Here is a 14,081-nt window from a genome sequence, read left to right as displayed (position 1 = left end):
CGCCTCTTGTGCTGTTGGAAAAGAGTGTTTGCTATGATCAGCGTGTTCTCTTGGCAAAACTCTATTAGCCTTTGTCCTGCTTCATTTTGTACACCAAGGCCATGCTTGACTGTTATCCTGGTGATTTCTTGACTTCCTACTTTAGCATTCCAATCCCCTATGATGAAGAGGACATCTTTTTTTGGTGTTAGTACTAGAAGGTGTTGTAGGTCTTCATAGAACCGATCAACCGCAGCTTCTTCAGCCTCAGTGGTTGGGGCATAGACTTGAATTACTGTGATGTTGAATGGTTTGCCTTGGATTCGTACTGAGATCATTCTATTGTTTTTGAGATTGTACCCCAGTACTGCTTTTCCCACCCTTTTGTTGATTATGAGTGCTACTCCATTTCTTCTTAGGGATTCTTGCCCACAGTAGTAGATATAATGGTCACCTGAATTAAATTCGCCCACGCTTGTCCATTTTAGTTCACTGATTCCCAAGATGTCGATGTTCAATCTTGCCATCTCATGTTTGACCACCTCCAGCTTACCTTGATTCATTGATCTGACATTCCAGGTTCCTAAACAATATTGTTCTTTACAGCATCGGACTTTCTTTTCGCCACCAGACACATCCACAGTGGAGTGTCCTTTCGACTTTGGCCCAGCCGCTTCACTCTTTCTGGCGCTACTTGGAAATTCCTTCTGCTCTTCCCCATTAGTATATTGGACACCTTCCAACCTGAGGGGCTCATCTTCCGGCGTCATATCTTTTAGCCTTGTGATATGTTCCATGGGGTTTTCTTGGCAAGAATACTGGAGTGGGTTGCCATTTCCTTCTCCAGTGGACCACATTTTGTCAGAAATCTCCACCATGACCTGTCCGTCTTGGGTGGCCCTGCATGGCATAGCTTATGGCTTCACTGAGTTACACAAGCCCCTTCGCCACAACAAGGCAGTGATCCATGAAGGGGCCAGTGGAGTTAAATTGGTTTAAAGAAGACCACATAATGCCTTTATTATCTCATTTGAAACAATGTTGCCAAATATTTTTCAAAGCAGGTTTGGAATGTGTTTTTGCAAGAAATTAATTCTTTAATAAGTGATCTAATAGTGCTGTGTAGCTTGGGACAGACTGTGTACAGCAAGTCCTAACTTGATTACTTGAGGAGCAAGAAGGTAACGAGGAGAGGAGCAGCATTATAAGGCATGATGGAGGTCACCTTGCTCATGTAAGGGGTTGCCATATTCCATTCAGGACTAGAGTTCAGACTTTGTGAGCTTTGAAATAGAGTGGCATTCAGCCACTGCCCATGTCCCTGGAGAGAAGTGGTAACTGTAGGATTTTTCATCTATGTCTCGATCTGGGTTCTAGTCCCTACTCAGGCCACGAAGCTCACTGGGTGACTTTAGCCTAACTCTCTCAGCCTCTCAGCCTAACCTACCACACAGGCTTGTTGTAAGGACAAAATGAAGAGGGCCATGTAAGCTGCCTTGAGTTCCTAGCAAGAGGAAAAAAGGCAGGGTGGGTATAAATGCAATAATAAATACAATAAATACATTAGCTGAATTGTCACCATATTCTTGGATATAGGGGATTTGAAAAGGCACAAAAAGCACTATTAGATAATTATATGACCATACTGAAATTTGGCTGGACTCCTACTCTAGATCATACTTTGCCCAGTGCCAGTCTAAGACATTTTCTCCCTGAGGTGAAGGGCAAGAAGGCGTGTCTCCCCCACCCCAATTTCCATATACATAAGCCAAATGGCCTGGCCATCTTTCCTCAGCACTGGTGATGGGACAGGGTCCTCCACCACACCCAAGGGCAACAAGCTAGCTTAAGTGGTGCAGGGCAGTCTGTGGAGCACACACAGTGCTGTCCTCCAACATTCCACTGTTGCTCCCTACCTTCCCACATCTGCTGTCCCATTCTGCCTAATGGTAGGGCTGGCCCCAGTGGAGGCTGATGGCTTACATTTTGGTGAGGTTCTGCTTCCAGTCTGGGTTTCAGTCAGAACCAGCCAGAATAATGGAGCTATCCAAGGTGCTGAATCCATGTTGAGGATATGGTTCAGCACCTTGGATAGCTCCTTTAGAGTTTGTTTGTTTACTTTCTATCCTGCCTTTTTTCTTCCATAAGTAACCCAATGTGGCATACATAATCCTCCTACTCTCCTTTTTATCCTCACAACAGCCCTGTGAGGTAGGTTGGGCTGAGTGTCTGTGCCTGGTCCAAAGTCTCCCAGTGAGCTTCCATGGCCGAGTGGGGAATAGAACCTGGATCTCCTGATTACCAGTCCAACACTCTACCCACTATAGCACACTGGCTCTCAGAGTCCTGGCTGGTTCTGACTAAAACCCAGAATGGAATTACAGCCCCACCAAAATCGGAGCCACCAGCCTCCACTGATGGGCTCTTGCTTTGCCTAACAATGCAAATGTACATGTTACAGTAAAATACGTGATTGTATTTAATTTGTCTGTCGTTATTGTTTTAAATACTGGGGGCAATCAGGATTGGGATCATAGCGTGTGGGGAAGAGGGTTTAAACCTTTCCCTCTATATAACAGTCTCAACAAAAATTGCCCTCCCCAGCTGCTATTTGTGAGGTAGGGAAGCTGCTGTAATTCAGTCCTGAGGTGCTGAGGAAGAGAAAAGGGAATGCTACCAGTAGGAAATGCATCAGTGCCCCCTGTTTATGAGAGACAGTTCTTATTTTCTGGTTCTGGTTAGTTTGCATTTTGGGGAAATGTCTTGTGCATTAGTAGTTAGTTCTGGTGGTCTTTAATTTGTTTATGTATGTATGTATGTATTTACTTCTTGATTATTTTTCTATGCTGTCCAGTAGGTTGAATTGCTAGGTTTCAGGTACCAGCCCCCTCTCTAGAAGTTAAACCTCTGAGTAAGGGCGGATGCATCTTGTCTCCAGTACATATATACATACAAGCATTAAAAGGACAATCCTATGCATGTCTAATCAGAAGTAAGTGCCACTGAGTTGAACGGGACTTACTCCCAGATAAATGTGTACAGTATTGCAGCCTAAGGCATCATGTGGTAGGCAGCCTGTACATTAGTGTTTTTGTAATATTGTAAGCTGCCTTGTGAGGCCAGTGTGTCCAGAAAGGTGGATTAAAAATATTTGAAATAATAATAAACAATGATTTCACAGACTGCAGATGGTGATGGTTATTGTAAACTGTTGATAATGCTTTCTAGGACAGTCAAGTTTTCCTAGTACAACTCTAATTAAAGTAGGCATGGGGCAGCTGGGGCCCTCCAGATGTTGTTGGACTACAACTCCCATGATCCTTGATCATTTGCCCTGCTGGCTGGGGCTGATGTGAATTGGAGTCTAACAACATCTCGGGGACCATAAGTTCTCCAGCCCTGAATTAAAGGATCCTCTGCTTTCAAATCAGGATAGGACAGGCTACTGTAAAGAAAATGAACACAGAATGCAGAAAAGGTAGAGAAGCTATCAGTAGTGTGAAATTGTGGGAGGATGAACTAATACAGTGGTTCTTGTGAGACAAGTGTTGCGATCCTAAACACACTTACTGGGGAATTAACCCCTATACAATCATGCCTGTATGCTGAGATATACCTCAGGGGTCCTTCTCAAGCGCCCACACTTAAGATCAGTAAGGGTGCAATCCTATGCATGTTTAGACAGAAGAAAGTCCTACAACTCCCAGCATTCCCCAGCCAGCTTTCTTCAGTCTAAACATGCATAGGATTGCGCCCGAAGTGTGTCTAGCCGAGGGAAACTTACTCCCAAGTAAACATGCATAGAATTGTGCTGCAGGAGTGTTGCAGATACACATGTACTCATCTTCATCTAGGAAGTAGGTGTGCAATAAATCCCACGGAGATGGTACTTTTGGCATGTGTATTGTTCACATACCTGTAGTGTTTCAAACATGTGCTTTAAAATGTACCTTTAATGGTGGGACATATAGCAGGGAGCTCCTTATTGGCCAAAGCTCTTTGCAGCATATAGCTGTATTGGAAGACTTGTGGCTCCTACAAGTATCATGCTGAATGGAAATTTAGGGATGGCTTTTATACGTTTTGCCAGGGCCGGCCCTACCATTAGGCAGAGTGAGACAGACACCTCAGGCAGCAGATGCTAGGGGGCACAGAGCAGTAGCAAGGTGCTGGAGGGCAGAGCTGCATGTGCCACACAACCTGCCCTGTGTCCCCTAAGCTATCCTGCTGCCCTCAGGTGCAGTGGAGGATGCTGTACTGTCACCACTGTTGAGGTAAGTTTGAACTGCCAGTCCAATCGGCTTCTGTATGCAGAATGGCAAGGGGACGAGGGGACGGGGCCACCTTGTCCCTTCCCCAAGGTAGCAAAATGTCTTGGTCTGGCTCTGCATTTTGTGAGTGAGAGTTGCTACCATTATCATCCTTCAGGTTTCAGCTCCCTCTTCCAGGTCTCTAAAAGTTAAATATCTTGGGTAGGATGTGCTGTAGCTATTGCAGGCAACACAAATGGAGGCTTTCACTACAATTAGTAGAATCAGTCTGTTAAACAGTGTCAGCATGTCCAAGTAAAAGTAACACATAACATATTTGTGATTGTCATGACCATTTAGACAAAATTGTTAAGGATTTAAGATTAATTAGTATGTTATTCTGCCTTTATTCTGCAAATAAATTGCTTTGAGTATCAGATAATTTCATTTTTGCTGCATGCAATGTGTGAAGAGCCTTGCTGTTTCATTCTAATTGTTTATATATAGTTATATAAGCACTGGAAGGCAATGTTCAAATGGTTGTGCCTGCTTTGGAAATTCTCCATCTGGGAAAGGAAACATTAAACTCCTGAGTCCTCATTTCCTTTGGAAACCTGAATCAGGATTCATCATTCTGAACAAATGGGCCGTTTCAAAATGATATATTCCAGGAACAGCTTGCATCTCATTGCCTGTTGAAAAATAATAGACAAAGTTCACCCACCCACCCACTCTAGTCTATAAAGATACCTGATTAGTTAATATAGTTAATCAGAGATCACGTCTTAAGATAAGGGGTGCACAATATAACTGCCTATAGACTGCTTGTGGCCAGAAACCATTTATGTTGCAAGACTTTGTTGCCTTAATTATAGCCCAAAGGCAAATACAGGCTGGCTACAGAGCTATAGTAATGGAACGTGGGGTTGTGTAGTCCCTGGCTTGCCTTTGGGTGCAGGTAAATGTCTGCACGTGGTCACCACATGTCATCTCAGTAACCACTTTTGGCAGCGGAGGATATAAATGCCCACGTTGTGAGTTTTGCCTTGTGTATCATGCAGCCCCCCTACTGCTTTTTCTGGCAGTGACCATATATCCTCACCCCCATGCAACACTTATTGCATAAAAGCATGGCTTACTATCACATTGGCCTCAAAGATGTGATCTGGCCCACAAGTTGCATGCTTGGTCTCATAGAAGGAACAACTGTTATACCACAGTAATCAACTTGGCATACCCCAAAGTATTGTACTTTCAAATGTGACACATTTCTTTCATTTTTTCTAATGCTGTACATGTTTAATACAAACGCTATTCAAAAATAACCTCTATTAAACCCACGTCTGGTAGAAATGCACTCAGCAAAATATAACACATTTACAAGTGAAAAGTCCAGTGCGTGTGGCTAAAATTGTGTGGTTGATTTCCTCAATAAAATCCTGGATAACATCTTGTAATCAACCACCTGATTTTAGCCTACGTGCATAGGTGGAATTAGCACAATCTGTCCCTGTTTGGACATGTGGGGCCAGTTATGTGCCAGGTAGTCAAGGTCAAGAGGACAGGCTCACTCACTCTGCCCTCCATGTAATAATCAGATCAGGACTGGGAAATGAACATCATCGAGACCATCCCTGGATCTTGTGCAAAATGACTGAATGTTACATTCTCCAAATGAACTATTTTAGCTTTGCCTCTAATATGGCCAATCAAATTTAGTATATTAAAGCCACAGTGCAGTCTATTGCTTAGTAAGTGAAGAAACCCACAAAACCTCTACTTAACTTTCACACAGAGCTTACCACAAAAAGCATGAAACCCTATCCAAAGAAAGATGTGTGAACAGTATGTGTAGATAGGAACACTCTTGGAAGTTCTTGTCCTGTCAGCTCCAACAAGTCAACAATGCCATCTGCTTATTAAACTGAAGCCCAACTTAACTCTTTTTGTTTATTACATTTGTATCCTGCCCTTCCTCCAAGATCTAGAGAGCACTTTTTCCATGAGAGTAGAAATTGCTGTTGGTCACTGTGATCATGGAAATGAATGCTGACCCTGTTGACTGTATCCCTTTCCCATCCCACTGGCACTGCCATTTCCCCATGTGATTCCATACACAGAAGAATTTACACAGACAAACCAAGCATCTGACACATCCGTCAACTGGCTCATAGATGGTATTGCAGAAAGAGGAATACAGCATAAGACTATTCAAATTATGGTGTGCCACAAACAGGGACCAAACAAGTGGACCAACGTCATAGTTACTGGAATGCAAGGAAATGCTTTTATAATATCATGAATGGTGTGGAAAGAGTGAAGAATTAAACATTATTCACACCATCACTCAGAATACAAAAAAAAATCAGTACTGAAATGGATAGGCAGCAGGTTTTAGCCAAACGAAATGAGATATTCCTTTACAAACTGCTTTACTAATCTATGGAACTCATTACTACAGGATGTTGTCACAGCTGATGGTACACAGAATGCAGAAATAGATGGACACTTGGTCTAAATCAGCACAGTAATTCTTATGTAAGTAGCAAAAGGTCCATCATTATGATGTGAGGAGTAGGGAAGGGCCATACGTTGCAGGGACCTCTGGAAAAAAGCGCAAGTGCAATGCATTTGTGGGTTATACATGAAGGCACATTGCCTTACAGTGGGCTCCCTTTCAGTGGAGTTTGGCCAACTTGGAATCAGTGTGTGGGCAACTTGTTCCTGCCCCCACTTTAATGATATACCAAAATGCAGTGCTTAACTTTTTCCCATAGGAGTGAATGGCAACAAACTCTCTTGGCTTTTCTAAAAGGAGTTAAGATGCATCCTTTCAAGTTGGCCTTTTAAGGTTGTTTTCATGTTTCAATACTGTTTTATTGTTTATTTTAGGTTTTTATGTTATTGTCCTTTTATTTGATTGTTGTACACTGCCTTGATGATTTATGTGAAAAAATATCACAAATGATCATCATCATAAATAATAACTTAAACAAGAGAGAGTGTTTACTCAGGGAAATGACTAAGGTGAGAGCTTGTTGGTGATCCAGCCTGACAACAGACTTGTCAATTATAATCTGTTTACTTTGTGCCATGTGCCAGAAAACTTAATGGGAACCACTGAAAATCAAACTTCATCCTATCTTCATACACTTGCCCTATTCATCTGCTAGAGTGTTACAGAATAGACCCCATGAGCTGACACACACATACACACACACACACACACAGTTTTGGAAGTTAAATCAAAGCGATTCAAAAATGTGGAAATCCTATGCCAGAACAGATTATTTTATAATAATTTTCTTTGGAGTATAATATTATAATAACCAATATTTTAAAATGCTTGGTTGCTGTTCAGTATGTGTTTTACCTAGTGTAATGCTACACTTCTCAAGCCCTTGCACAGAGTGGTGGAGGGAGCAGTCCTATCAGGATAGGCGTTCGCCTCCGAACTCAGAGGCATCCGCCTATCCAATGCAGGGCGGGCGGAGCATGGAGGGGACCTTCTCCCCCATGCTCCGGCCACCCTGCACTTGTGGCTAGACGGCTGACTTCGGCTGTCTAACTGGGGCACCTCGGAGCAGGGGGGGTGGAGTCCAGATGACGCATAGGAAGTGTCATACTGGGACTTGTGCACTTCCTGCCCCTCCCTGGCCCCAGGAACGCCCCCTTTTGCCCTGCTGTGCACTGCTCATCTGAGTACAGAGCCTGAGGATGATCCGTGCTGCCTAGGAGGTGGTGGGGGCGGGAAGGTGGTTTTCCGGGAATCAACCTTGGAGTGTGGGCTCCAAGGTCGGTTCCCAGGAACTGAACAATCCTATGGCCGTCTAGCCACTGTCTAGCAGCCATAGGATTGCGTCCTAAAATTAGTATTCCTAAATGTCATTTCAATGGGCTGCTACCATCTCTCTTGAACCCGAGTTACCGTCTGTCTCTTTCGCTGTAAAGTTACAAGTGCCTAGTAAACAGATGCAATTCAAAGATTGCATAGCTTGCTATCTTGAGGATTCATAAATATTTGAAGTACCATTTATCATAAATGAAATGATGAAAAATGGGGGAGGGGCTGTAGCTCAGTGGTAGAGCACCTGCTTTGCATGCAAAAAGTGCCAGGTTTGATCCCCGGCATGTCCAGGTAGGGCTGGGAAAAACTCCTGCTTGAAACCCTGGAGAGCCGCTGCCAGTCAGTGCCGACAATACTGGGCTAGATGGACCAGTGGACTCAGCATAAGGCCGCTTCCTGTGCTCCTAAATAACCCTTAAACAATTGCAGGTAGCAAATAGCAAATAGCAGCTATGATCATCTCTGTCACACATATTTATAACCAGTGTTTATATTTAGGGATTAAAGGAGAAAGCTTTTGCAAGCCTGAATGAAATATAGGCCAGTAGCCAGAAATTCTGTATCAATAGTACTAAGTCAGTCCAGAATCCACTGGGATGGGAGAGAGGGAGAGGAGAATGGGGTGTCCCGGGGTGCTTCCAGATGGAGAGCTCTTGGTGCTAGCAGCCAGAAGGCACTGTACCGCTGTTCCATCTTTTTTTTTCTCCCTTAATAGATTTTCTGCAGTAAGGAAAAAGACAGAAGAACAAGTGGGAAAACGTGGGAGGGTTTCGAGTGGAAGACAGCATCGTCTGAACCCGCCTGTAAACTTCTGTAAATGAGGCAGGGTGGATGGCATCATAAAAGCCTCGTCTGGGAGCACCCCCAGTTGCCTAAAAAAAAGGATTGGAATAAAGAGAACTGCCTCTTGTCCTCAACAACCTAGCCTAATGTCACCTTGGCTTGGAATGAGGTAGGGCAATGACTGCTGTTCTCTCTTTGTGTCATTATCGGTCTGGGAAATCTGCTTTCCCATCTCACCTACGTGACACGAAAGGATTTAAGAAGATTAAAAGAACTGCCATGGTGGTGGAAGAAAAAGATACAAAGGATATGTCTTAAGGAAACCCTTTCTACGTTGACTTATTTACTGGCGAACTCCTGAATACTTGCCACAGAACCTCAGTGTGTCATGCAGGATGCAGCCCATTCTGTGTCATGTTCTAGGGTTCACCCAGTTCATGTGTGGCACTGGTCAGGCCTATTGTGTCAGGAGTGCCCTAGCGGCCTCTTTCAGTAGACTCCAATAGCCAACTCAAGACACAGATGAAAGGATTCTTTTCAAGGCTTTAATCCTTTTACAACTTAATGACTCTTTCAGATGCTAATCACCAGCGACTAAGCAAGGAACAGCAGAGTGGCCTATGCTCCGAGTAGGCAGGTAATCCCTGTTTGAAGGAGAGTCACTTGAAGACCCTGAACTTATGGGCTAGGGAGAGATCCTCCCTCTTTCCCTTGGGTCCACGGGAGGCGGCCGTTGCTTGCGTGCCAAACAGGCACTACGCCTCCTTTCCGCGCCCTCCATTGCTCGTCGCTCCCTGCGTCTGCGTCGAGCGTCTAGCAAGCCCCGTTCCCACACTTTCTCATGGCTAGGATCACTATCTCAGGAATGCCGGCAGAAGGAATCTCTGCCAGGTGCTGAGCCTGTGAGGGATGAGCTGGCTCCTCTCCCACCGATTGCTGATCCTCCTCAGAATCAGAACTGCTCTGGGGTTCTATCGGCTCAGCTTCCACCCTGACATATTGGGCCTCATAGAATCATAGAATAGTAGGGTTGGAAGGGGCCTACAAGGCCATCGAGTCCAACCCCTCACCATTACTCTGCTTGAATGGAGAGTATGACTGAGAATATGTTTAACTCTCTCCTGTAGCTGCACATTGGAGGGGAAATTCAGTCCTCCTGGGCAAGAACTGAACTTTTAGTGAAATCCCAGGGTCTCCCAGAAAACTGTTTGAAAACCTCTGCCTTAAAAGGAATGGGGATCCCAGCCAGGCCTCTTGCACTCTCTGATGTGGTTCGCACGTCACAGTAAGCCACCAAGATGCATGCTGGCTGCCATTTTGAATATGCAGGCCAAGGCGGGAGCATGCTGCATAATGTACTGACACAGTACATGGTTCATTTATTGATTTATCTAAGATAACCCATTGAAACATGCATCCTTTAAATTCTGTTGATACATTTAAAAAGATTCCATTGCCTTTAAAAAAAATTACTTCATGTTAAATGGCTTTGGCACCCGAAATCCCAACTGTTTTGATCTTATGTTTATTTTCACATTAATGAAGAAGGTGGGGAAATCAATCTGTTGTAAAGCTATGCAGCTCCCACTGTGCAATATGCAAATAGGTTGCCTAGAACTGAATATTCTAAAACTACTTGTTTGAAACCCTATGGAATTAAAACGTAACAATCTGGATCTTTGCAGTCTAGATGAATCCACCTCAAAGACAAACTATATGTCCTGAATAAAAGAACTTAAATGGGAAAATTCAACTTGAACTTTTTGATAAGTGCAGGATTAACACTTATCAAAAAGTTCATTTCTATCTCCTGGGGCTTGAATCAAAATTACGGGTTAATTTATCAATGCCAGGATGTTTATTAATACTACCTTGTAACTGGTCACTGAAATGATTTTACATACATCTAAGTTTAATATAACCACCACTGGATTGGATCGAGACTAATTAGACATTCTTAAAGCAGCCCTATTTAAACCAATGGGACTTAAGTTAGTTTTGACTAACTTGTCCTGTTTATTTCATTAGGTCTCTTCTAAAAAAAAAAGGTAAAGGTGTCCCCAGCCAGTCGTGTCCGACTCTAGGGTGCGGTGCTCATCCCCGTTTCTAAGCCGAAGAGCCAGCACTGTCCGAAGACGCTTCTGTGGTCATGTGGCCGGCATGACTGAACACCGAGGTGCACGGAACGCTGTTACCTTTCCCGCCGAGGCGGTACCTATTTATCTACTTGCAATTTCTTGCTTTCGAACTGCTAGGTTGGCAGAAGCTGGGACTGAAGACGAGAGCTCACTCCGTCACACAGCACTCGGGTCTCGAACTGCTGACCTGCCGACCTTCCAGTCTGCAATTCAGCGTCTTAACCACTAAGCCACCACAGCTAGGTCTATTCTAAACATGGCTAACAATTCAATCCTATATATATCTACTCAGAAGTAAGTCCCACTGAGTTCAGTGGGCCTTACTCCTAGGTAGAGGATTGCATCATAAGTTTGGATCTAACCCAATCTCTGTATTTCTTGTATTTCAACCCTAGCTGACCTCACTGCTAAATTTTTTTGTTCTTATCATTATTATCCCTATATCTGCCAATTCAGGGTGACATTCCATGCACCTGATGAAGTGGGTTCAGGTCCTCGAAAACTTATCCCATAATAAGTGTGCTCATCTTTAAGGTGTCACACGACTCTTTGTTGTTTTTGCTCACAGAATGAGAGCTCTGACCCAGGTACAAATCTAGATTACGAATCCAAAAAATTGCTGATTACAAACAAATGTTCTGTCTTCCAAGGCACTTTGATATGGGGTACGTTCCATAATAGTGTTCAAATAGTTCAAACAACTGAGCTTCCATAACTCTATTTCAGTAATTCCCTTTCTTCTTGACAGACTGTAAAAGCACCAGTCTCCAAAATAGCTAATTCTATTTCTTTGGAAAGTCCTGTAAAAGCTCAGGAAGAGGAATGTGCATGTCATTGTGGGAAAGACCCAGTCCCAAACAGGCATTTCTTCATATCTGTACCTAGCAGCTACATCCTTCCCCCCTTCATTTTTACTCTAGAGTAGGTGCAGGTCCCCTGATCTGGATCTTAAAAGTCCTCCACTTTAGGTTCCCAATCAAGATTGTCCCTTGCAATTACTCTAGAGTAAAATGGGGGGGAGGGAGAGAGAGAGAGAGAGAGAGAGACATAGCTACTAGATATGAATTTAAAGTAAAGTCTGTTTTGGCCCCAAGGGATTTTTGAATGGGGCTATGTATGGTTTTCCGTAGGAACTTCTGAATCTCTGTCCCAAAGCAGATTTCATAATTTGGAGCCACCTGTTTTTGACCCTGCTATACCATTCTTGCCACTTCTATCTGTGCTTCTGCTTGCTGTTTGCCAGCTGTTCCTACCAGCCTGTTTTTGATGTTAATATGCAGTAGTGAACATGTGCAGAGGTAAACATGGTTGGTGTGTATTAAGAAGCATGTCATTGTCCATTTTTACATAAGTTCATGAGTATTAAGACTGAAAACAGGGTGGCATTGGTGAGCAGCAGGAATGCTGGTGATAGCAACAATGAAGGGAGAAAGAAGTCGTCGGCAAGAAAACTGTGCTCATGCTAAACTCAGAGAAGTCCCCCCACTTCCAAATCTCAAACTCCAATGACCCAAATAAACAAACAAATCCAGGTTCATAGCCCTATTTAAAAGTATCATGAAGGCTATACTTTCTCCACAGATAACAAGTCCTTCTGTTAATGCAATTATATCTACTACTTCCCTTTAACTTACCCTCTATTTTGAAGATGGTAAGATGAGGTCTGCAGTGGAAAGCACCCAGAGCATTTCCTGCACAATTCATCCACAGACCCTGGAAGACCCATGTCGCTGTTATCACCGAAGAGGCCCTGCTGGTGACTTTCCATTCATTTGAGGCAGTGGCTGCAATAATGGCTGCTATTCCACAAAAGCAAGAGAGGAACGCTATAATCTGTATTCCTGACATGTTCCAAGTATGGCACTAAATCTCCAGTGGCTTGTTATGTCACTAAGGAAAGGAGGGAGCACTTTTCGCTGTCTAGTACAACATTAGCAAATTACATGAGAACAAGTGTCCCTGCATGTTACTGTAGATGTAAATTTTGTCTGTCTTCATGTCTGGCTGGCATCTGAAATCATGAGCCTTGCACTTGTTTAGGAAGGAGAGCACAATATTCTTGGAAATATTTAGCAATGGCAACAGATATTAGTATAACATTATTTATTTGCAATTCTAGAACATTAATTTAAAATATTTTTTTTCTTTTCTGTCATTCTGTCATTCAGTTAATGCTTAATTTTTAGTTAATCTGAAACACAATGAACCTCGTAGCTAAAAAATAAGTGCAGAGTCCAAGTTCCACAGTAGTATTTAACACTGATTTTGGCAAAATATATTTGAATATATTTTAATAGAGGGCCATGAAACAAGCTCAGGTGTAATTCAGGACTGAATTCCTGAGATCATAAAACTTCACTGTACCTTTTCCCCTATCTTTAATGGAAGTGTAAAATTAAAATGTGATCTATTGTTAGCATATGCTCACCTGGCATGCTTATTAATTTGTTTTTATATAGGCATCCTGGTATTATCCAGATGTGAATTGCACCAGCAAGTAATTGACCAGAACAAACTGGAATTTCTCTGCCAATTTCACATCTGTAAAACCGGTATAAGATTGATCCACCTGATAGGGCCATACAGATTCATAAGGCATTTTTCACAGTAATACATTCTACACATTCTTAACAAATCTAAGGCTGGGGTTTCAGTGTGGTGCTCATAGGCACAAATGTGCCCATGGACACCTCTCTTGGCTCCTGCCCTACTGATTTTTATTTTGTTTCTTGAGATCTTTTAAATTATTTTTTACCTAGAAGGCTGGCATGCTGCAAAGCAAAGGTCTGCTCCCCAGAACTATCTTTATTTGGATTGGAGGGAGCAATCCTATGGCCGCTAGACAGCAGCTAGATGGCCATAGGATATGCTGTTTTCTGGAAACCAACCTCGAAGCCTGCGCTCCGAGGTCGGTTCCCGGAGAACCGACCTCCCCCCACTTCTGCGCTGCTTCTGAGAACAGTCCCATCCTCCGTGCTCACAAGAGGAGTGTCAAGGGGCCGGAAAGGGGCATGGCTGGGGGCGTTCCGGGGCGGGGAAAACATAGCTGCTTGTGTGACACATCCAATGTGTTGTACAGCAGTC

General features: G+C 43.4%; 1 protein-coding gene across 1 annotated transcript in view; it reads right to left on the bottom strand.

Moving 5' to 3' along the window:
• CLDN10 (claudin 10) overlaps nt 1-12,850 on the bottom strand; it is an 84,077-nt gene extending 71,227 nt beyond the window's left edge. The window contains exon 1 of the mRNA XM_084844747.1: nt 12,632-12,850. Within this exon, the coding sequence (XP_084700873.1) occupies nt 12,632-12,845 (214 nt within the window). The 5' untranslated portion in view covers nt 12,846-12,850. The remainder of the gene's footprint in view (nt 1-12,631) is intronic.
• Between the last annotated feature and the right edge of the window lie 1,231 nt (nt 12,851-14,081).

The sequence above is a fragment of the Heloderma suspectum genome, chromosome 3, assembly GCF_057233095.1.
Source record: "Heloderma suspectum isolate Gila_16-S chromosome 3, 16-S_ref, whole genome shotgun sequence".
Classification (NCBI taxonomy): Eukaryota; Metazoa; Chordata; class Lepidosauria; order Squamata; family Helodermatidae; genus Heloderma; species Heloderma suspectum.
The sequence above is the reverse complement of the archived record's forward strand: the minus strand, read 5'-3'. Positions and strand labels throughout refer to the sequence as shown.